Genomic DNA, 25,316 nt, shown 5'->3' with positions numbered 1-25,316 from the left:
GAGTACTGAGAAACAAGTATTGAAGTCACTAAGAGCCATTTAGAGAAACAATGAGAGATTCATTTGGGAGATGTCTTCGGAAGATTTTCATACGAGGTCAAGTGATTTGTGAATAGTTTTACGTAAGGCATTCTAGAGGCATGGCAGCCTGTTCTGTACTGCGTTTTCGCACTCTGAGTCTGATTCTTCCATTTACCCCATGTCTAATGCCATTTTATGATATTCTCAGTTTCGGATGCAAGAACTTTCGACTGTTTCCACTACCTGACCGCGCCCCCCTCACCTACAAATGTAGCTTTGACACCACATCTGCAATCTAATATTGCGGACAGCATATGTCGCATATACATCGGGAGCAGCGAGCGGCCGTTCCGGTCGGGACCTATCGCCGAGTGACAGTGTCACCTGCTGAAGGATTCAGCAGGGAACAAGGAACACTGAATGTGGTAATACACTCCTGGAAATTGAAATAAGAACACCGTGAATTCATTGTCCCAGGAAGGGGAAACTTCATTGACACATTCCTGGGGTCAGATACATCACATGAGCACACTGACAGAACCACAGGCACATACACTCCTGGAAATGGAAAAAAGAACACATTGACACCGGCGTGTCAGACCCACCATACTTGCTCCGGACACTGCGAGAGGGCTGTACAAGCAATGATCACACGCACGGCACAGCGGACACACCAGGAACCGCGGTGTTGGCCGTTGAATGGCGCTAGCTGCACAGCATTTGTGCACCGCCGCCGTCAGTGTCAGCCAGATTGCCGTGGCATACGGAGCTCCATCGCAGTCTTTAACACTGGTAGCATGCCGCGACAGCGTGGACGTGAACCGTATGTGCAGTTGACGGACTTTGAGCGAGGGCGTATAGTGGGCATGCGGGAGGCCGGGTGGACGTACCGCCGAATTGCTCAACACGTGGGGCGTGAGGTCTACACAGTACATCGATGTTGTCGCCAGTGGTCGGCGGAAGGTGCACGTGCCAGTCGACCTGGGACCGGACCGCAGCGACGCACGGATGCACGCCAAGACCGTAGGATCCTACGCAGTGCCGTAGGGGACCGCACCGCCACTTCCCAGCAAATTAGGGACACTGTTGCTACTGGGGTATCGGCGAGGACCATTCGCAACCGTCTCCATGAAGCTGGGCTACGGTCCCGCACACCGTTAGGCCGTCTTCCGCTCACGCCCCAACAACGCCCCAACGCCCCAACAACGCCCTCCAGTGGTGTCGCGACAGGCGTGAATGGAGGGACGAATGGAGACGTGTCGTCTTCAGCGATGAGAGTCGCTTCTGCCTTGGCGCCAATGATGGTCGTATGCGTGTTTGGCGCCGTGCAAGTGAGCGCCACAATCAGGACTGCATACGACCGAGGCACACAGGGCCAACACCCGGCATCATGGTGTGGGGAGCGATCTCCTACACTGGCCGTACACCTTTGGTGATCGTCGAAGGGACACTGAATAGTGAACGGTACATCCAAACCGTCATCGAACCCATCGTTCTACCATTCCTAGACCGGCAAGGGAACTTGCTGTTCCAACAGGACAATGCACGTCCGCATGTATCCCGTGCCACCCAACGCGCTCTAGAAGGTGTAAGTCAACTACCCTGGCCAGCAAGATCTCCGGATCTGTCCCCCATTGAGCATGTTTGGGACTGGATGAAGCATCGTCTCACGCGTTCTGCACGTCCAGCACGAACGCTGGTCCAACTGAGGCGCCAGGTGGAAATGGCATGGCAAGCCGTTCCACAGGACTACATCCAGCATCTCTACGATCGTCTCCATGGGAGAATAGCAGCCTGCATTGCTGCGAAAGGTGGATATACACTGTACTAGTGCCGACATTGTGCATGCTCTGTTGCCTGTGTCTATGTGCCTGTGGTTCTGTCAGTGTGATCATGTGATGTATCTGACCCCAGGAATGTGTCAATAAAGTTTCCCCTTCCTGGGACAATGAATTCACGGTGTTCTTATTTCAATTTCCAGGAGTGTAGACACAGGCAACTGAGCATGCACAATTTCGGCACTAGTACAGTGTATATCCACCTTTCGCAGCAATGCAGGCTGCTATTCTCCTATGGAGACGATCGTAGAGATGCTGGATGTAGTCCTGTGGAACGGCTTGCCATGCCATTTCCACCTGGCGCCTCAGTTGGACCAGCGTTCGCGCTGGACGTGCAGAACGCGTGAGACGACGCTTCATCCAGTCCCAAACATGCTCAATGGGGGACAGATCCGGAGATCTTGCTGGCCAGGGTAGTTGACTTACACCTTCTAGAGCACGTTGGGTGGCACGGGATACATGCGGACGTGCTTTGTCCTGTTGGAACAGCAAGTTCCCTTGCCGGTCTAGGAATCGTAGAACGATGGGGTCGATGACGGTTTGGATGTACCGTGCACTATTCAGTGTCCCCTCGTTCATCACCAGAGGTGTACGGCCAGTGTAGGAGATCGCTCCCCACACCATGATGCCGGGTATTGGCCCTGTGTGGCTCGGTGGTATGCAGTCCCAGTCCTGATTATGGCGATCACCTGCACGGCGCCAAACACGCATACGACCATCATTGGCACCAAGGCAGAAGCGACTCTCATTGCTGAAGACGACACGTCTCTATTCGTCCCTCTATTCACGCCTGTCGCGCCACCACTGGAGGCGGGCTGCACGATGTTGGGGCGTGAGCGGAAGACGGCCTAACGGTGTGCGGGACCGTAGCCCAGCTTCATGGAGACGGTTGCGAATGGTCCTCGCCGATACCCCAGGAGCAACAGTGTCCCTAATTTGCTGGGAAGTGGCGGTGTAGTCCCCTACTGCACTGCGTAGGATCCTACGGTCTTGGCGTGCATCCGTGCGTCGCTGCGGTCCGGTCCCAGGTCGACGGGCACGTGCACCTTCCGCCGACCACTGGGGACAACATCGATGTACTATGGAGACCTCACGCCCCACGTGTTGAGCAATTCGGCGGTACGTCCACCCGGCCTCCCGCATGCCCACTATACGCCCTCGCTCAAAGTCCGTCAACTGCACTTACGGTTCACGTCCACGCTGTTGCGGCATGCTACCAGTGTTAAAGACTGCGATGGAGCTCCGTATGCCACGGCAAACTGGCTGACACTGACGGCGGCGGTGCACAAATGCTGCGCAGCTAGCGCCATTCGACGGCCAACACCGCGGTTCCTGGTGTGTCCGCTGTGCCGTGCGTGTGATCATTTCTTGTACAGCCCTCTCGCAGTGTCCGGAGCAAGTATGGTGGGTCTGACACACCGGTGTCAATGTGTTCTTTTTTCCATTTGCAGGAGTGTATTTATTGCCAATTTCTTGACCTGTTCCTGGTGTTTTAAAACAGGTCGTACATCTTACAATTTTCATCTACCACCTTTTTTGTAGGTTTATTTGTCTAGTTTTATTACAGCATTCGACAAAGATAAGTAAAATTTTGTTGTTTTAAGAAGGATGTGAAAAGATGATAAGAGAGAAGAGAGACTTGTTAGTGGCGTTACCGATTGTGAATGGTTTCATCGAGCTGTTGACCAGCAGTCACAACAAAAATGTGTAGTTAGTTCTGACTGATAGTTGTATGTGTCTTATTTACGTCTTCCCCTTCCTCCTGCTCCAATGTCACTGGATGCATGCGTCGTTGTGCACCCCCTGGAGATTATTGTTACGTTGGATGTAGGTCTACCTGTTTTGTCTTGCCCGCAGGTACTGTTCATATGTTGTTTTTGAAATACTGTTTGTTAATGTACTTAGGTGTATGCATTGCCCTTCGTCTCTTAGTGCTGTGCGTATATGTAGTCTAAGTGTGGTGTATGTCTATTGTTCGCGTATTGCCCGCAGAAGGCAGTGTGTTCTTCCCCGAATGTTCATGTGTGTGTGTGTCTACCTCAGACTAACGCGGTATAAGTGCGTGGGGTAAGGTCTGTACCCATTTAAGAAATGTAGCATGTGCAGTCTGTATCGATACAGTGGTTATTGTGTGTGCCTTATCTAGTTTCTCCATCTTTAACGAGTACCTAGCTCCGTATTTGTGATATCTATAGGGCATATTCCAGGCACCACACACAGTGCATCCAGTGAGGTGGTGCCGACGGCTCCAGATAACCAGGATACGTCTCTGAACTTGTCTGACTGGTGCTTTCTGGAGACCAGGTTCAGTGTGTGTGCCCTTGTGCTAGATGCGGAGCTGAGTACTAATTCGAAGAGTTCATAATGGTATGTCCATATGACTGGTAGAGATAGCATGTACTGCTTTGAATGTATGCTCACTGGTTTATGTCGTATTTTTTCTGCTTTGTGTGCTGTTAGCCTTATGTGTTCGTGAAAATTCAATTTTTCATCTATATGTACCCCAAGATAGAGTATAACAGGTGCCCGTTTGATGTTTGAGTCCCCTGTTTTAACCTAAAGATTCCTTTGGAGTGATACTTTCAGTAATGTGTATGTTGTTTTGTTTTCGGCTCTCGTGAGTTTGATGTTGTGACGCTACTGTGTAATTGTTTGTAGTGTTGCTCTGGCTTCCTCTTCTAGCTGGGCTCTGTTTGCAGCGACTACAACTAATAGGTCATTGAGGAGGCGGCAATTCTGTCTAACCAGTTATCCCCATATAGAAGTTGTAAGAGGGGTTCCCTTGCTTTATCCCAGAAGATGGGACCGCAGATCGACCCTTGAGGACCGCCTTTGGTAATCTTTTCAATTACTTTCTGGCCGCCATTCAACTACTTGGTTTTTGCAGTAGTCTAGGAAACTGTTGTGCGGTAATTGAGATGCGTCCGAATGTCCTAGTCTAACCTTTGAAACATTCTGGGCCACCAGAGATTATCGAATGTCCGAGCGATGTGAGTCATTATTGCAATAGCGTATTGTGGTACACCGAAGAGCCAAAGAAACTAGTATACCTGCCTAATATCGTGTAGGACCCCCGAGAGCACGTAGAAGTGCCGCAACACGACGTGGCATGGACTTGACTAATGTTTCACGTAGTGCTGGAGGGAACTGACATTATGAATTATGCAGCGCTGTCCATAAATCCGTAAGATACTACGGGGTGGTGTCCTCTTCTGAACAGCATGTTGCAAGGTATCACAGATATGCTCAATAATGTCCATGTCTGGGGAGTTTCGTAGCCAGCGGAAGTGTTGAAACTCAGAAGAGTTTAGCAATTCTGGACGTGTGGGATATCTCATTGTCCTGTTGGAATTACGCAAATCCGTCGGAGTGCACAATGGACATGAATGCATGCAAGTGATCAGACAGGGTGCTTACGTACGTGTCACCTGTCAGATGTGTCAGCGGTCATATATCACTCCAACTACACACGCTCCACACCATTACAGAGCCTTCACTAGCTTGAACAGTCCCCGGCTGACATGCGGGGTCCATGGATTGATGAGGTTGTCTCCAACCGCCCGGTATAATTTGAAACGAGACTCTTCCGACCAGGAAACATGTTTTCAGTCATCAACAGCCCAATGTCAGTGTTGACAGGCCCAAGCGAGGCATAAAGCTTTGTTGTGCACCCACAGCGGTACTGAGCCTCACGCACATGAGCCAATACGTGCGGTTGTCTTTGAAGTATTTCAGTTGTTTCGTGGACTTCAGCAAGACGGTCCTTCGCTGACATTACAGGTGTGCCATAACCCAGAATCTTTATACTGTCCCACAAAAAATTGTTGAGAGGTGTCAAGTCTGGCGACCGTGTTGGCCATGGAACAGGTCCACCCCCACCAAATCATCGAATGAGATATGTGACAATGAAGTGATTTCGTACATCGACGTCACAGTGTGCTGGAGCTCTGTGGTGTTGCAGCCACATGTCCATCCGAATATCTAGGAGTATTACATCCAATAGTGCAGCATCTGAGTGCAGCTTCCCGACTTCCATGAGGCGTCTTTCGATGACCGCGAACGTGGAATGGTGTGGGATACATCTGTTGGGAAAACGTTCCGCATACAATATTGCAGCAGTTCACCCATTGCAATACGCTTTACCGTATACAGGCACCATGTACATCATGTCCGCAGCTGTGTACTGGTATATGTTGTACTGCTCTCAGGAACAATACTGGACTGACAGTAACACAAGGTTCGCAGTACGATGCACACAAGAACTATGTGAAGGAATGTAGTGCACGCAGAAGAATGTTATTAGGCTTACATCGTCGATCTGCAGTACACAGATGGCTGAAGGGTTGCATATCTCTCGTATTCATGCACCGGGACGATGGGAACAAATCGTTACATGTGTTCGTTCCCAGATTTCGACATTCTCCAGCGCCCAAGCCTGCGTTTCCCAATACATGTTCCTTGTAGAAAACCAGTAAGTGTGTATCTCACATTTGGAACACAACCAAAGTTCAGAATTAAGGTTAAATAAAATTAATCAAGCAATAAAAACACTAGTGGACCACTATTAGGTGTGCAGGGCATAGCTGTTTTGCGTTTTCTCATGGTAAATACATTCTAAGACAAAAAACGGTGACGCGGCACGAAGGAATTATCTGACTGGGACGGAAATCGGTAGGTGCAATGGAAATGTACAGAAAGACAAATGATTTCAGTTTCAGGAAAATTGGATGTTTGGTTAAAAAAAAAAGGGCTTGAGCAAGCCAATAACGCTTTGGTCGCTCCCTAGTCCTTATGCAAGAAGTTATTGAGCTGGAATTGATTGAACAGCTGTTGCATGACCTCCGAAGAGGTATCGTGCCAGATTCTGTCCAATCGTCGCTTTACATCGTCAGAATTACACCGATGTCCGGGGCGTCATTTCCTTTCATAACAGACCCGTTTGGCTGTCTTTCGCGGCACCCTTATAGCACAGCGGTACGTCGACGATATTCTATGCCCCGTTTTTTTACCCTTCACGGCAAGCCATCTTCGAATTACAGTTCAGCAAGATAATGCACATCCGCACACGACGAGAGTTTCGACTGCTTGTCTTTATGCTTGCCAAACCCTACCTCGGCCAGCAAGCTCGCCGGATCTTTCCACAACTGACAATGTTTGGAGTGTTAAGCGCAGGGCCTTCCAACCAGCTCGGGATTTCGACACACTAACGCGCCAGTTGGCCTGGATTTGGCACGATATCCGCCAAAAGGACATGCAACAACTGTCTGAATCAATGCCAAGTCTAATAAATGCTCGCATAAGGGCCGGGGGTGGACAAACGCATTACTGACTTGATCAATTTGTGAAACTCTTTCCCTTGAATCGATCATCAGATTTTTTCTGAAATTGTAATCACTTGTTTGTCTGTACATGCATATCGCATCTACCGATTTCCTTCTCATATGGATAATTCCTTCGTGGTGTATAGTTCTTTTTTGTGCAATTCGATCACATTTCCGAGACGAAAAGTGGCGTCTTTTCTTTAAAAAAAAATTAATAACACATCTGTTCAGCATGAAAGAAAAATCTACATTAAAATGCACCAACAAAAGCCTAAATTAAATCTGCACACCTAAAGAGCCATTATTGCGTTTTTACTGCTCGCAGTGCCTTGTCTTAGGTTTCCGTTTTCTCTCCTCGTTTGGGTACCAATGCTCCTGGTGTCCATCGTCTCCGTCGCTATGCAAATTATTATTCATCGGCCTAGTAGGCGGGTTATTAGCGGCCGTAATGTCGCCGGCGTAACGCACCGCCGCCGGCCACCGGCTGCACATTCAACTGTCTCCTGCTACAGAGCGCGACCCATAAAAAATATCCCCAATTACCTTTACAGTACTGTGGACAAGCGGCTTTGGGAAAATTTCTCAGCCTAAGATTTAAGGACTGTTTATTTAGGCCAGAAATGTACACGTTTTTCACAATAGCCCCCTTTCAAGCAAACGCGCTAGGACTAAGAGCAGCCAGTACATCTCGTCTCTGAGGCGCAGTTTCGAAGGGCATACAAAACACTAAACAGAGGCTGCCGTAAGCTCTTTAGTCACCCTCATACGTTTCCAGTTCGGGTCGAGTGTACGGTCTTTTGACTAATTTCATCTCACTTCATCGTTCTGTCGTGTACCGATCTCTTCATCTCCGCTGCGTTCATTCTTTATACAACGCAATACATTAAGGTAACGTTTAATATCCAGTAATGCCTAGGTCATCTGAGTAGGTACGCAGTCTGTGTTCAACAGAGACGGAAATCTCATGGTAACCAGTCCCACGAATCTACACTCCTGGAAATTGAAATAAGAACACCGTGAATTCATTGTCCCAGCAAGGGGAAACTTTATTGACACATTCCTGGGGTCACATACATCACATGATCACACTGACAGAACCACAGGCACATAGACACAGGCAACAGAGCATGCACAATGTCGGCACTAGTACAGTGTATATCCACCTTTCGCAGCAATGCAGACTGCTATTCTCCCATGGAGACGATCGTAGAGATGCTGGATGTAGTCCTGTGGAACTGTTTGCCATGCCATTTCCACCTGGCGCCTCAGTTGGACCAGCGTTCGTGCTGGACGTGCAGACCGCGTGAGACGACGCTTCATCCAGTCCCAAACATGCTCAATGGGGGACAGATCCGGAGATCTTGCTGACCAGGGTAGTTGACTTACACCTTCTAGAGCACGTTGGGTGGCACGGGATACATGCGGACGTGCATTGTCCTGTTGGAACAGCAAGTTCCCTTGCCGGTCTAGGAATGGTAGAACGATGGGTTCGATGACGGTTTGGATGTACCGTGCACTATTCAGTGTCCCCTCGACGATCACCAGAGGTGTACGGCCAGTGTAGGAGATCGCTCCCTACACCATGATGCCGGGTGTTGGCCCTGTGTGCCTCCTTCGTATGCAGTCCTGATTGTGGCGCTCACCTGCACGGCGCCAAACACGCATACGACCATCATTGGCACCAAGGCAGAAGCGACTCTCATCGCTGAAGACGACACGTCTCCATTCGTCCCTCCATTCACGCCTGTCGCGACACCACTGGAGGCGGGCTGCACGATGTTGGGGCGTGAGCAGAAGACGGCCTAACGGTGTTAGGGACCGTAGCCCAGCTTCATGGAGACGGTTGCGAATGGTCCTCGCCGATACCCCAGGAGCAACAGTGTCCCTAATTTGCTGGGAAGTGGCGATGCGGTCCCCTACGGCACTACGTAGGATCCTACGGTCTTGGCGTGCATCCGTGCGTCGCTACGATCCGGTCCCAGGTCGACTGGCACGTGCACCTTCCGCCGACCACTGGCGACAACATCGATGTACTGTGTAGACCTCACGCCCCACGTGTTGAGCAATTCGGCGGTACGTCCACCCGGCCTCCCGCATGTCCACTATACGCCGTCGCTCAAAGTCCGTCAATTGCACATACGGTTCACGTCCACGCTGTCGCGGCATGCTACCAGTGTTAAAGACTGCGATGGAGCTCCGTATGCCACGGCAAACTGGCTGACACTGACGGCGGCGGTGTACAAATGCTGCGCAGCTAGCGCCATTCGACGGCCAACACCGCGGTTCCTAGTGTGTCCGCTGTGCCGTGCGTGTGGTCATTGCTTGTACAGCCCTGTCGCAGTGTCCGGAGCAAGTATGGTGGGTCTGACACACCGGTGTCAATGTGTTCTGTTTTCCAATTCCAGGAGTGTATATAAGTAAATCACGGAAAACTAATCAATTTGACCAAATCTCATTCCTCACTAATACTTTTCTCATATCAGCCTCTGCGCTACATCACTCGGTGTGCACCTTAGCACTTGTTATCTTTATAGTTTTAGTATTTTCACGAGTTGTTCAATCTCTTACTCAAATACTCTTTTGACTTATAAGAAAAATTGTTCAGTTTAAAAAACGAAAATTCGGTCCTAGATCCTTTTTAACACATCCTGACCTTTATCTTGCTTCCACTCTCTTGACTTTTTTGTAACGTGTTGTGATACAGATTTTGTGCTGTACCACTGCGGATTTTGTCGCATCCAAGAGTCATGATAAAGTGTACTACACAATATGTTATATACGAACGTTAATGATTTTTTTAGTAGTTACAATGAAACATATAACTACAACGTGTTCGTTTTGTGTTTTTTTCAGTCATTTGAGCGAGGCAGAGATCAGGCGTGAGCGAACGGTTGTTCTTCCCGCGGCACGGTAATTTCACCGCCGGGGTAAATTTTCACCTGGTACTCGGACGTCTGCCGGAAGAGGAAGCCCGAAGCCGTGCCAAATCTCCTGCGGCTGTTATCACTATCCATTGATACAAAATGAACAATGTATGAATGATTGAATGTATCAATCTTCTAACTAGTTGGTTTCGGCCACGACATAGTACACATACATGTTTGACAGTGGTTGAAGTTTCCTGAATTCGTGGCATCATTTTGTGCTCTGTAGTGATAAATAAACCATCTTGAAGTGTTCGTGAAGATTAAAAATTTCTTTGATTGTAAATAATTTTGGAAACACACTGACGGTAAAAAATCGCAACACAGAAAAAAATTATTCTAGAGTAAAGAAATTTCGGGAATTTAAGTGATTAATATTGCAAGATCATAAGTCAATGTAAACGCGAGATAAGCCATTGCAAACGAGTAATGCTGGTAGATTAATGGTGTAACCGCTAGAATGTTGAATGTAAGAATGCAAACGCGCATTGTTTGTGTTTGCACAGGTGCCGTATGTCAGTTTGTGGGATGGAGCTCCATGCCTGTCACACTTGGTCCATCAGTACAGAGAGGGTTAATGCCGTTTGTGGATAATGCTGGAATTGGCATCCGACGATATCCCAGATGTCCTGATTGGAGACAGATATGGTGATCGAGCGATCCAAGGCAACATGTCGACACTGTAGAGCATGTTGGGTTGCGACAGCGGTATATGAGTGCCAAATCGAATAACTGCTTGCATAAGGGTCAGACGTGGACCAACGCATTATTGACTTGATCTATCCGTGAAGGTCATTCTCTTAAATAAATCATTATTTTTTTCTGAAAAACTGTAATTGTTTGTTTGCGTGTACATGTACATAATATCTACCGATTTCCGTCCCGTTTGGATAATTGCTTCGTGGTGCATCTGTTTCTTGCCTGTTTTCTTTTTGGAAACGTTTGGAAAGTACATATTTTCAAGCTAGCATTCAGAGTGACCGTTAGCCATTGCGCAAATGGAAAACAACTCTGAGAACCTTGTTCATGAATCAATATACCCAAATGAAAAATCCAGTGGGAGTTTATATCTGCTTTCCGCGTAAGAAAAGGAGAAAAAGCACGAGCAGAAGGTGTGCTGTACAGACGTATGAGTGGTGAAGGTGCGGGGGACAGTGATGGAGCTGGCGGACGTTTAGCGTGAAGTCTCCGGCGGGTGACGCGGCCGGGGGGCTCCCCGGTAACTCTGCCGTCACCTTCACGCATAATGCGCGCGGCGCGTGCAGGAACGCGGCGACCGCTGCCTTTGCGGCCGCCGCCGCCGCCGGCCCGGGCGCCGGACGGGTCCGCAGCCGCTTTACATTCCGGCCGGAATCTGGACGTGGTAGTTTGTGCCACCCGGTCGTTTGTTCCGCCGCAGACTCGGCCGTTTTAGTCCGCTACTGGTCTTTTATTTTCTTTTTCACGGACATTCCATTCCTTACGTTGATACAAAGGAGCAGTAATTCTAACTTCCCGTATTCGGTGGGCTGCTTCTTATGGAGATATCGAGGACATTATCTTTTTTTTATACATACTCCGGGACAGGAAGATGGCGACACCGTAAATAATTTTTCAGAAGAAGCATAAAATATCTAATAGCGGTATAGTTAAATGTCAAAACTGCGGATTAATACAACTACATTACCACTAAACGAAACAGGTATTTTGTGAGGCCATCTGGAGCTATTGTTTACATCGCAGCATCAGGTCTGCGTCTAGTTTGACAGGTAGGTGAAGTACTGCGCGCCAGGCTCTTTTGACCCGAGGCAGTAGTTTACTGATGCTGATTTCAGCACACAGATGGCTGTCTAATACTGTGCGAACGTATCCGCAAATATTCTAAGTGGCTACGCGCAATATCCCTACGCAAGTGTGTAGTGACGTCACATTGTAATTTCCTTGAAGACCTGTCTTAGGTTAGGTTAGTCCACGGAGCTCTGTCTTAGGCATGCTGACTTGCTTGCGCATCCCCGTTGAGCTCTGGCCTGTCCACCACAAAGGTGAGCGACGTCTAGGTCTTCGGCCATCGACTTCTCCCGCTGTCCTCGTCCTTTCAAATGTCTTTTGCCTTCTGGCAATGCGACTAAAATATTTTACCTGATTTTCCTTGACAAGAGTCGAGAGTATTAGTCAGATGCCGAGGTGCTTGCAGATTAGAGTTGTAAAACTACCTAGGCTACAATAACTTTATCTTGCAGCTCTTCCATTTGGTCCGTGTTCGCATAGAAAAACAAAAATAAGGGAATTGTAAGTCCACCGTGATGCAAAACACTTTTTCTTATTTATTTGCTTGTTACAAAATGGTTCATATGGCTCTGAGCACTATGAGATTTAACATCTGAGGTCATCAGTCCCCTAGACTTAGAACTACTTAAACATAACTAAGCTAAGGACATCACACACATCCATGTCCGAGGCAGAATTCGAACCTGCGACCGCAGCAGCAGCGCGGTTCCAGACTGAAGCGCCAAGAACCGCTCGGTCACGACGGCCGGTATTTGCTTTTTTTATTCCCAAAACTACTTTCAACGACAAATATCGCTAGCATCAGTGGGTTATTTAAATCTAGAACATGCAGAAAATAACATGGAGAAACACATTATTACATTTGTACTGTCTATTTTTTTTTAATATAGTTTTCTGTGGATACTTTCATACTACCTTACTTATTGTACGTTATAGCATGTTTTCAGGCTTGTTGTCGCTGTTTGCGATATATTTCTTGTTCCCGTTTTTTTCGGCATACATCACGTCACCTGCATCTGTGTGAGCGGCGATTAGTGAACAAATGTTAAAACGTGAACTTACCTATGTAAGCGTTATACAACTGGGATTGGGGTAGTGTTGTGGATACAGTATTGGTGTGTACTAGGCTCTTACTTAGTTAGTCGTGTACCGACGTTCATTGGACAGCTTGCAGCTACTTTTATAGACAGAAAAGCAAAACTTCCGCACTTTGTTTATGATCAAAACATTACGCCATATTGCTGTTCGCGTGTGTCGCGAGAAGCATATCGCATGTTGCGAGAACGCTGTGAAAACTGTAGCGGGAGTTGCGACGACTTCTGTTCCTTATTTATGTCTATGTTTGTGATGAGGGAATGGTACTTTTGCGTGTGTGTGTTTTCTTTACTGTGCCCTGGGTCAGTTCTCTCAGAGCGGTAAAGAGTGTGTTGTTGCCAAGTGGTGTGTTTTCGTTTATTATATATTTCCCTTCCACTATAGACTTTTGTATGTAGTAATTTTCTTCCATTGTTAGTTGTCGGTAAAGACTTTTGCTGAGTTTCAGGATGTATAGATCGCTTTAGATATTAGTGTGGTTATGGTTTTCGTTCATTAGGTGTTCGGCGAAAGTTGAATGTGTGCTGTCAGTCTTTAGAGCTCTCGTGTGATCCGTGCACCTTGTTCGGAAAACATCCAAGTTTTATTCAGTCATAAATAGTAACACATGTCAGTGTCGTATGGCGTTGTTGCTTTGGATACCCTCGGGGTGGGCTCAGCCACCTGTCGGATAGTGTGTTCTTCCTTCACGCAAATTGGTCCTTTCCTTGCGTTTGTTTGAAAAGTTTGTCGCATGAGTATTTTGTAAGTAAGCGTAACGAATGCACGTATACTGTAATGTTGTACGTGTGTTGTGTGGTGATGATGATGATGATGAGAATGGGGAGAGTGCAAGGCGGTGTTGGCAAATAGTACTCCTATCGAACAGCACCAAGGGCCTGCTGAGATTATCGTCAAGAGTGTCAGGTGTCGACACGTCATGAAACACTGTGAGGTGTTTTGGAATTTAAAGCAGAAAATTGGCGAGAACACTGGCGACTAGGAGCCTTACGCCAAAACCTCTCCTTCCCTGCCGCCCAAATACTGGTAGTTAAAATTTTATCCATCTCCAGGATTCGAACGGCTTAAATCCAAGTCTAGCGCCAACACACAGGCGCGCGTTAGCGAGCCCACCTACTTTTATTTTCTTTTTTTCGGTAGTCTTAACCATTTCAAATATTATTTATTTAAAATTTTAATTTTTTTTTTTGTCGCCTTAGTCGGCGCTGGCACATAGGCCATAATTTCCCGAATTATCACTCGTAGATAAAATAAAATTCGACGTTTGGCACTGTCAGATGTTTGTTTTCATATATGCCTTAAATTGTAAAATCATACTGAAGGTCGGCCAGGGTGGCCGAGCGCTTGTAGTCGCTACAGTCTGGAACCGCGCGACGCCTACGGTCACAGGTTCGAATCCTGCCTCGGGCATGGATGTTTGTGATGTCCTTAGGTTAGTTGGGTTTAAGTTGTTCTAAGTTCTAGGGGACTTATGACCTCAGCAGTTGAGTCCCATAGTGCTCAGAGCCATTAACCAGATTACTGGGCGTTGTGTGATGTCCTTAGGTTAGTTAGGTTTAAGTAGTTACAAGTTCTAGGGGACTGATGACCATAGATGTTAAGTCCCATAGTGCTCAGAGCCATTTGAACCATTTGAGCAATTAACCAGATTGAAGGAGAAGAAATAAATAAGGTTGTCATTTCCAACGGCGTGAGTTCTTCCTATCGACGTAGTTCAAAAACTGTCAAATTGCTACACAAACACTCATTCGAAAAAATTTCGGCAACTTAAAGTGCGGGGCACTGGATTCAATGTGATGCCTGTAAGCAAGCTTCCGTGAAGTGAAACAAAACTCATCGTGGGAGGAATTTTGCCATATTAGATCAGCTTTCATTTTAGTACCTACATAATAGAGTTTGTCGAGTAATAACGGAAGAGAAAATAATGAGTTTTCTCGTTCAAATAGCATAACTGTACTCCTTATGGTAGCCCACATAAAGAAACACGTAATAAATTGTGAAACTAATCCTCATGTTTGTTATTCTTCCGCAACTCAAAATGCTCTTCTGCAATGCAAAACATGTATTCTTCTAAGTTCGACGTTTTGTTTCTTAGCACATAAAAGACAATCTGTCCCATGAGCCATGAGTAACTGTTACTATTTCCGGACAGGTAACATTTCCATCTGGGTTCCAAAACTTTAGTTATTGGCTACGGAGGCGGTTTCGTGAGCGTTACATACTCATAGCAGTAACGTTAAATAGGGTCGTACTGATTACAACAAGCGATTATTGTTAGAAGCGAATACGAACAACGGATGTTAACTCTACAACCAATGAATGAGCCCGACTGCCGGCGTTTAATTAAATTTTGGCCGCGGTAAGTGGCCGCGCGGTTAGAGGCGCCATGTCACGGATCGGGCGGCCACTCCCGCCGGAGGTTCGAGTCCTCCCTCGGGCATGGGGGTGTGTGTGTTGTTCTTAGCGTAAGTTAGTTCAAGTAGTGTGTATGTCTAGGGATCGATGACTTCAGTGGTTTGGTCCCATAGGAATTCATACACATTTGAACATTTTGAATTCAATTTTGATAACAACTTGCTGGTAGAGGGCTAAAAAGGGGCTCGTCTGCATTCCTGGTATACACTGAAATTGCCGCCCCACAATACGGCAGTACGTCGCTGCAGGATCCAAAGCGAAACAAAACGACGCGGACTATCGATAAGGTGGAATACGCTCTGTAATTTTGTTTTGTTTGCACTCCCCTAGCGTAATTTTATTTTTGTGAGGTGTTAATTTAAAAAATAATCAAATGTGTGTGAAACCTTATGGGACTTAACTGCTTAGGTCATCAGTCCTTAAGCTTACACACTACTTAACCTAAATTATCCTAAGGACAAACACACACACCCATGCCCGAGGGAGGACTCGAACCTCCGCCGAGACCAGCCGCATAGTCCATGACTGCTGCGCCCGAGACCGCTTGACCATACCCGGGCGGCAGGTGTTAATTAAAACTATACAAATGAAATAACACTGGTGACTAGGCCCTCCCGTCGGATAGACCGTTCGTCGGGTGCAGGTCTTTCGATTTGACGCCACTTCGGCGACGTTGGGGATGAAATAATGATGATTAGGAAAACACAACACCCAGTCCTTGAGCGGAGAGAACCTCCGACCCAGCCAGGAATCGTACCAGGGTCCTTAGGGTTGACATTCTGTCGCGCTTACCACTTTTCCTTTGTGATCTCATTTTGTTCGTTTTCGTTCGTTTCATCTGGTCGGTGCGGACGTCGCAAGACACCCGTTTCAGTTCGTTGTTGATCCATTAAGTCAGTTTTTTTTATTACAGAGAGCAGCTAACCCTCTGACCGAACACGCTGAGTTACCGTGGCGGCTTCCACTAAGCTACCGGGGACGGACAGTAACACTGGCCTCTTACATACACATATCCATACCTGTATGAGACCGGTAAAGACTCTGAAGCTGTGTCATTTGTTTTGTGTAAGTACCTGCACATGGGTTTCAGGCTGGATGCCCCATTTACGTTCGATTCGGAGGTGCTATTCCAGAACATGGAGAGCCTCGAAAATTCTGTTCGTGCGTGACGGGGAATTTAAAGTAGACTGGGGCGACAGTGAGAATTTGGATCGAGGAGAGAGGCGTGCCAGGGTAATCCGGCCAGTTGCGTGAACCACTGTGCGAAGGTGGCTAAGTGGCTAACGCACCTGCGTAATAAACTGGAGACCCGGGTGCGATTCCCGGCCTTGGTACAAATATTCACTCGGCGCTTCAGTCTACAAACAGTGTCACTGGTGGAGTGGGAAGTGGTGCCCTTCAGAGTACTCACTGTGTCCTCGCTGCAGCGACCGGAGCGCGCAGGCGGCGGGCGGCGGCACAAGCAGCGACACGGCGCCCACCACCAGCACCCACCGCATCCTCATGCCTGCAACACAGACGCAGCAGTCACTCTCACCTGTAAGGCCGACACTACCGACGGCTCAGCTTTCCTGATAAAACTATGTGTGTCAACTTACACAACAGCGCATAAACAGTTTGTGACATTTTGGGACTGCTTTGTTAAAATTTATAGACTACTAAGTAAGTTAATATGCAAGGTAACATAATACATTACAATACACTGACGAAAAAAGTGGAGCACCAAGAATTAGTTAATGTAGAGTAATCATATTTCGGCAATACATTTGTACACTACTGGCCATTAAAATTGCTACACCACCAAGATGACGTGCTACAGACGCGAAATTTAACCGACAGGAAGAAGATGCTGTGATATGCAAATGATTAGCTTTTCAGAGCATTCACACAAGGCTGGCGCCGGTGGCGACACCCACAACGTGCTGACATTAGGAAAGTTTCCAACCGATTTCTCATACAAAAACGGCAGTTGACCGGCGTTGCCTGGTGAAACGTTGTTAAGATGCCTCGTGTGAGGAAGAGAAATGCGTACCATCAAGTTTCCGACTATGATAAAGTTCGGATTGTAGCCTATCGCGGTTGCGGTTTACCGTATCGCGACATTGCTGCTCGCGTTGGTCGAGATCCAATGACTGTTAGCAGAATATGGAATCGGCGGTTTCAGGAGGGTAATACGGAACGCCGTGCTGGAGCCCAACGACCTCGTATCACTGGTACTCGAGATGACAGGCATGTTATCCGCATGGCTGTAACGCATCGTGCAGCCACATATCGATTCCTGAGTCAACAGATAGGGACGTATGCAAGAAAATAACCGTCTACTTGAACAGTTCGACGTCGTTTGCAGCAGCATGGACTATCAGCTCGGAGACCATGGCTGCGGTTACCGCTGCATTACAGACAGGAGCGCCTTCGATGGTATACCCAACGACGAACCTGGGTGCACGAATGGCAAAACGACATTTTTTCAGATGAATCCAGGTTCTGTTTACAGCATCATGATGCTCGCATCCGTGTTTGGCGACATCGCGGTGCACGCACATTGGAAGCGTGTATTCGTCATCGCCATACTGGCGTATCACCCAGCCTGATGGTATGGGGTGCCATTAGTTACACGTCTCGGTCACCTTTTGTTCGCATTGACGGCAGTTTGAACATGTGTTACGACCCGTGGATCTACCCTTCATTCGATCCCTGCGAAATCCTACATTTCAGCAGGATAATGCTCGACCGCATGTTGCAGGTCCTGTACGGGCCTTTCTGAATACAGAAAATGTTCGACTGCTGCCCTGGCCAGCACATTCTCCGGATCTCTCACCAACTGAAAACGTTTGGTCAATGGTGGCCGAGTAACTGGCTCCTCACAATACGCCAGTCGCTACTGTTGATGAATTATTGTATGGTGTTGAAGGTGCAAGGGCAGCTGTACCTGTACACACCATCCAAGCTCTGTTTGACTCAATGCCCAGTCGTATCAAGGCCGTTATTACGGCCAGAGGTGGTTGTTCTGCATACTGATTTCTCAGGATCTATGCACCCAAACTGCGTGAAAATGTAATCACATGTTAGTTCTAGTATAATATATTTGTCTAATGAATACCAGTTTATCATCTGTATTTCTTCTTGGTGTAGCAATTTTAATGGCCAGTAGTGTACATTTGTCAAGGGAACACATTTAAGTGATTAACATCACAAGATCACATGTTAATGTTTGGTTGGTTTCTTTGGGTAAGGAGACCAGACAGCGATGTCATGGTTCTCATCGGATTAGGGAAGGACGGGGCAGGAAGTCGGCCGTGCCCTTTCAAAGGAAACATCCTGGCTTTTTGCTGGAGCGATTTAGGGAAATAACGGAAAACGTAAATCAGGACGGCTGGTCGCGGGATTGAATCGTCGTCCTCCCGAATGCGAGTACAGTGTGCTAGCCACTGCGCCACCTCGCTCGGTCACATGTTAATGTAACCACGAGACAAGCCACTGTAAATGTGAAATGCTGGTACATTAATAACCCATGTAGCCGCCAGAATGTCGAATGAAAGCGTGCAAAAGTGCGTGCATTGTGTTGTACAGGTGCCGGATGTCAGTTTGTGGGATGGAGTTCCATGCGTGTTGTATTCGGTCGCTCAATACGAGTCGGTTAATGCTGTTTGTGGATGATGGTAAACTTGTCTTCCGATGATGTACCATATGCTCTCGATTGGAGATAGTTCTGGTGATCGAGCAGGCCAAGGCAACATGTCGACACCCTGTAGAGAGTATTAGGTTACAACAGCGGTATGTGAGCTTCAACAGAAACAAGCGTCACTTCAGGTGTGCCCTAGGGCAGCGTAATACACTCCTGGAAATTGAAATAAGAACACCGTGAATTCATTGTCCCAGGAAGGGGAAACTTTATTGACACATTCCTGGGGTCAGATACATCACATGATCACACTGACAGAACCACAGACACATAGACACAGGCAACAGAGCATGCACAATGTGGGCACTAGTACAGTGTATATCCACCTTTCGCAGCAATGCAGGCTGCTATTCTCTCATGGAGACGATCGTAGAGATCCTGGATGTAGTCCTGTGGAACGGCTTGCCATGCCATTTCCACCTGGCGCCTCAGTTGGACCAGCGTTCGTGCTGGACGTGCAGACCGCGTGAGACGACGCTTCATCCAGTCCCAAACATGCTCAATGGGGGACAGATCCGGAGATCTTGCTGGCCAGGGTAGTTGACTTACACCTTCTAGAGCACGTTCGGTGGCACGGGATACATGCGGACGTGCATTGTCCTGTTGGAACAACAAGTTCCCTTGTCGGTCTAGGAATGGTAGAACGATGGGTTCGATGACGGTTTGGATGTACCGTGCACTATTCAGTGTCCCCTCGACGATCACCAGAGGTGTACGGCCAGTGTAGGAGATCGCTCCCCACACCATGATGCCGGGTGTTGGCCCTGTGTGCCTCGGTCGTATGCAGTCCTGATTGTGGCGCTCACCTCCACGGCGCCAAACACGCATACGACCATCATTGGCACCAAGGCAGAAGCGACTCTCATCGCTGAAGACGACACGTCTCCATTCGTCCCTCCATTCACGCCTGTCGCGACACCACTGGAGGCGGGCTGCACGATGTTGGGGCGTGAGCGGAAGACGGCCTAGCGGTGTGCGGGACCGTAGCCCAGCTTCATGGAGACGGTTGCGAATGGTCCTCGCCGATACCCCAGGAGCAACAGTGTCCCTAATTTGCTGGGAATTGGCGGTGCGGTCCCCTACGGCACTGCGTAGGATCCTACGGTCTTGGCGTGCATCCGTGCGTCGCTGCGGTCCGGTCCCAGGTGGACGGGCACGTGCACCTTCCGCCGACCACTGGCGACAACATCGATGTACTGTGTAGACCTCACGCCCCCACGTGTTGAGCAATTCGACGGCCAACACCGCGGTTCCTGGTGTGTCCGCTGTGCCGTGCGTGTGATCATTGCTTGTACAGTCTTCTCGCAGTGTCCGGAGCAAGTATGGTGGGTCTGACACACCGGTGTCAATGTGTTCTTTTTTCCATTTCCAGGAGTGTAGGTCCGCTGCTTTTTACGATTTACATAAACGATCTGGTTGATGGTATTGACAGCGGCATTAGATTGTTTGCCGATGATGCTGTAGTCTACAGGAAAGTAGTATCACACGAAAGTTGTGAACAAATCAATGAGGATTTGCAGAAAATAAATGCGTGGTGTAATGAATGGCAGTTATCTCTCAATGTTAGTAAGTGTAACTTACTGCGTATAACAAGGCGAAAATCCCCATTGATGTACGAATACATAATAAATGCCCTGTATTTGGAAGCGGTAACATCCGTCAAGAATCCGGGTGTGACTATTCGAAATGATCTCAAATGGAATGGTCAGATTACACAAGTAACGGGTAAGGCGAACTCTAGATTGCGGTTTAATGGTAGAATCCTGAAGCGATGCAGACCTTCAACAAAGGAAATTGCTTGGAATACGTTAGTTCGTCCAATATTGGAGTATTTTTCTTCTGTATGGAACCCTTACCAGTTGGTTCTGATTCAAAAGATTGAGAAGGTCCAAAGAAGAGCAGCAAGATTCGTGACTGGTACATTTAGCCATCGCGAGAGCGTTACAAATCTCATAGAAAATTTCAAGTGGAACACACTTGCAGATAGACGACGCGCTAAACGGGAAGGGCTACTCACTAAATTCCGAAATCCGATCTTCGCCGAGGATGTAGAGCATATGTTATTACCACCAACTTTCAAATCGCACAGTGATCACCATTCAAAGAAAATGGAAACTAGAGCTCGTACTGAGGCGTTCAGACAGTTGTTTTTCCCCCACGTGATCCGCGAGTGTAACAAAGGGGGTAAATTATGACCTTGGCGCGAATTGTGCCCTCTTGCCACACACTGCTTGGTGGCTAGAGGAGTATATATGTAGATGTAGATGTAGAGCTTTATCCTGTTGGAAAACATCCCCTAGGATCCTCTTCATGAATGGCACCACGGCAATGCGAATCACCAGACTGACGTACAGATTTGTAGTTAGGGGACGTGGGATAGCCACAGCATTGCTCCTGCTGTCATACGAAATCGCATCCCAGACCACAATTGCAGCTGTAGATCCAGTGGTCTAGCACGCAGACAGGTTGGTTCCAGGCCCTCCTCCTAACTAGCACACGGCCATCACTGCCACCGAAGCAGAACCTGAGCTGTCCGCAACGTCAGCCTTCCAATGAACTCTCGCTTGACACTAGTTAAATCGAAAATGGCGGTGGTTTGCGGCCAGTGGGATGCACGCTAGAGGGCGAGTGACTCGGAGCTGTGCTTGATGTTACCGATTTGTAACAATTCATTGTGCCACTGTGGTGCCAACTGCTGCTCAAAAGCTGCTGCAGACGCAGTACGATGCGCCAGGACCGCATGCCGAACTCGATGTTCTTCCCTCTAGGTAGTGCTAGGGTGTATGTGGCCGCGTGGAGCCCGGTCTTCTTGCGACCATACATTTACGTGGCTACCGCTGCCAGCAAATTATGCACAGTGGTTACATTCCTACCAAATCTTCCTGCAGTATGCCGGAGGGAACATCCAGCTTCTCGTCGCCCTATTACACATCCTCGTTCAAAGTCAGTGAAGTGTCAATAACGGCGTATTTGTCGCGTTTAAGGCATTCTAATGCACCGCGTCCAATCCCAAAGATCAACAACGCTCACGACCGTTACAGACCTGTATTTAAAGGAAGCCTCATTTGCATTCACACAGTCGCGCCGCTAGCGTCACTCTTTTGCGACTGGCACCAAATCTGAACAGACTTTCGTACCACACAACTCCTTCTTGATGTTTTTTCCGCCAGACTGTAATAACTGGTCGCTCTGGAGCGTTATAGGTGGCCTGGAACTGTTCCAGGCAGTCATGTGAGTCTCCGCCGCCATTTGTGACAGTGAAGTGGTGTGTCCGCGACAGAATCAGCTCCGTAACATGGGTTGATGTGAAGACGTGACACAGTGGTAGAAATGAGCTACCGTCTTTGACAGGTCTCATACCGTGTATGAAGTTATCAGATGGTAATGTAACAACGACGACTGTCTAGTATATCTGTAAGGTACAGTGTGTTACTCGCAGCCAAGTAACACGAACTGAGAACGGAGATCGTAGAAATGTCATAACCCACAGAGCGCAAAGGCGGATGCCACGCCTTGTCAGTGGCAATAGGTTTCAAACTTGACCTCAACTGTTGCTGCTAGTAAACGCTGAGCCGTCTCAACCAGTTTCCTAGCGAGCTTTGTTAAGAGAACTACATGCGATTGACATCTGTAGAAAGCGCAAAAATGACATTACCCAAAGCGACCCATTTCATTTTTGGAGCACAACCTACGACTAGCTCAGAGACAGAAGTGATGACACTTTCTGCAGGACCTGATCATCATTTTGCAGGACAATGCTCAAGCACGTACAGTGAAAGCTGTTACTGATTTGTTCGACTGATGAGGTGCTAAGTTCTGTACCACCTAATCCACTCCCCTGACTCAAGACCTCGTCAGTTCAACTTGATTTATAAAGTGAAGGGAACACTTCACGGCATTCACTTCAAAACTGCTACAAATTCGTCGGGCAATAGACAGCGCCGCTAGGTCAACACAACTGGCACTGCTAAGAGTATCCTACGACTTCCACATCGCTGACAACGGGTTATACACAATGCTGGTGATTACTTTGAAGGTCAGTAAAACTTTGAAACACGTATCTATTTTGTACGAGCTGTAAATAAATAGTTGCCACTATTAAAGTTCCAACCCTCGTATGAAACAGAAGTGTATCCGGCGTTCCCCAAGAAGTGTTATAGGCCCACTGCTGTTCCTAATCTACATAAACGATTTAGGAGCAACCTTCTTAAATTTTTTTTCCTGATGATGTTGTCATCTATCTTCTAGTAAAGTCATCAGAAGGTCAAAACCAACTGCAAAATGACTTAGACACGATGTGTGTGAAAATTTACCATTGTCTTTCAATAAGGAAATCTGTGATGTCATCCACACGAGTACAAAAAGAAATCCGTTAAATTTTGATTAAACGATAAATCACACAAATCTAAACACTGTCAATTCGACTGAATACCTAGGAGCTATAATTAGGAACAATTTATAAGTTTTCTTTTGTATTTGATCCTGACGGACATCATATGACATCCGTTGAAATCCATTATTGATCTCTTCACTCAGTTTTTTTATTACAGAGATCAGCCAGCTCCCTAAACGAACACGCTGAGCTACCGTGCCGTCGCGTTGGAACGATCGCATGTTCTGTGAAGGCAAACCAAAGACTACGTTTTATTGGCAGAACATTTAGACGGTGCAACAGGTCTAGTAAAGAGACTGCTTACACTTCACTTGTCCGTTTCCTGCTGAAGTTTTGCTGTGCTGTATCGGATCCTTACCCGATAGGCTTATCGGAGGACGTCGAAAAATTTCAAAGGAGAGCAGCTCGTTTTGTGCTATCGCGAAATGGGAGAGACACTATCACGGATATGATACGCGAGATGGGACGGCAATAATTGAAACAAAGACGTTTTTCGTTGCGGTGGGATGTCTCCAAGCAACTTCAATCACCAACATTCTCCCCTGAATGTCAAAATATTTTACTGTTGTCTACATACATAGAGAGAAATGATGATCATAATAAAATAAGATAAATCTAATAAATAGGAGAAATCAGAACACCTACAGAAAGATTTAAGTGTTCATTTTTCCCAAACGCTGTTTGAGAGTGGTAAGCGGTAGTGAAATAGTCGTAAGGTGGTTTGAAGTACCCTCTGGCAGGCGCTATGTGTGAAATGCAGAGCAATCATGCAAATGTAAAAAAAAGAAACCCGTCAACAGAGTATGTAGGTTAGCACACTGGACTCGCTTTCGGGAGGACGACGGTGCAATCCCGTCTCCGGCCATCCTGATTTAGGTTTTCCGTGATTTCCCTAAATCGCTTCAGGCAAATGCCGGGATGGTTCCTCGGAAAGGGCACGGCCGAGTTCCTTCCCCATCCTTAAAAAAAAAAAAAAAAAAAAAAAAAAAAAAATTCAAATGGCTCTGAGCACTATGGGACTTAACATCTATGGTCATCAGTCCCCTAGAACTTAGAACTACTTAAACCTAAGGACAGCACACAACACCCAGTCATCACGAGGCAGAGAAAATCCCTGACTCCGCCGGGAATCGAACCCGGGAACCCGGGCATGGGTCCCCATCCTTCCATCATCCGAGCTTGCGCTCCGTCTCTAATGACCTCGTTGTCGACGGGACGTTAAACTCTAATCCCCTCCTCCTCCTCCTCCCATGTAGGATAGTTTTTGACTGGTTATTGTACTAGATGCTAGGCAATGCATGTATTTAGACTTGTAATTATAAAAAAAATAACATGGAATTAATGCAGTGCAAGAACCAAAGCAGATTAAGACACGCTAAATTACGATACTAATACTGTATTCAACGCTATTAAAAAAACAACAATAAAAGTTGCAAAAAAGGGAAAAGGAAGTAAGATTGGGTTTAACATCCCGTCACCATTTAGATGAATTGTGTCACGGATGTGGATTTCGGCCGTGGCCGCTCAAAGGAACCATCTCGGTATTTGTTTGGGGGGATTTACGGAAATCACGCTAAACCTAAATCTAGATGGCCAGGCGCGGGTTTGAACCCTCGTCCTCCGGAATGAGAGAACGTTGTGCGCCACCTCTCTCGGTAACAAAAATTGCAGCTTTATCGCTTACAACGCTGTGGCACAACATAAATAAATTCCCGCAGTGCTTGAAGACACTCGACGCTTTCTGTGATGGGGGCCAGGTCACACGATACAAATCGCATTTACCCGACGGCGACTGACAGCTTCCCGTCAATCTAGCGTGACTCATTAGAGGAGAGGACTGAGGTTAGCACGACGTCTCCT

The 25,316-nt window shown here is 47.4% G+C and overlaps 1 protein-coding gene across 3 annotated transcripts in view; it reads right to left on the bottom strand.

Annotated features, from left to right (window-relative positions):
- Nucleotides 1-25,316, bottom strand: part of LOC126343123 (serine proteinase stubble) — a 746,947-nt gene that overhangs the window by 167,497 nt on the left and 554,134 nt on the right. For all 3 annotated transcript variants that reach the window (XM_050001914.1, XM_050001915.1, XM_050001916.1), the window contains one exon: nucleotides 16,793-16,888. In XM_050001914.1, the coding sequence (XP_049857871.1) occupies nucleotides 16,793-16,886 (94 nt within the window). In that variant the 5' untranslated portion in view covers nucleotides 16,887-16,888. The remainder of the gene's footprint in view (nucleotides 1-16,792; nucleotides 16,889-25,316) is intronic.

This window comes from Schistocerca gregaria, chromosome 1, assembly GCF_023897955.1.
Source record: "Schistocerca gregaria isolate iqSchGreg1 chromosome 1, iqSchGreg1.2, whole genome shotgun sequence".
Classification (NCBI taxonomy): Eukaryota; Metazoa; Arthropoda; class Insecta; order Orthoptera; family Acrididae; genus Schistocerca; species Schistocerca gregaria.
This window is presented reverse-complemented; position numbering and strand designations above follow the sequence as displayed.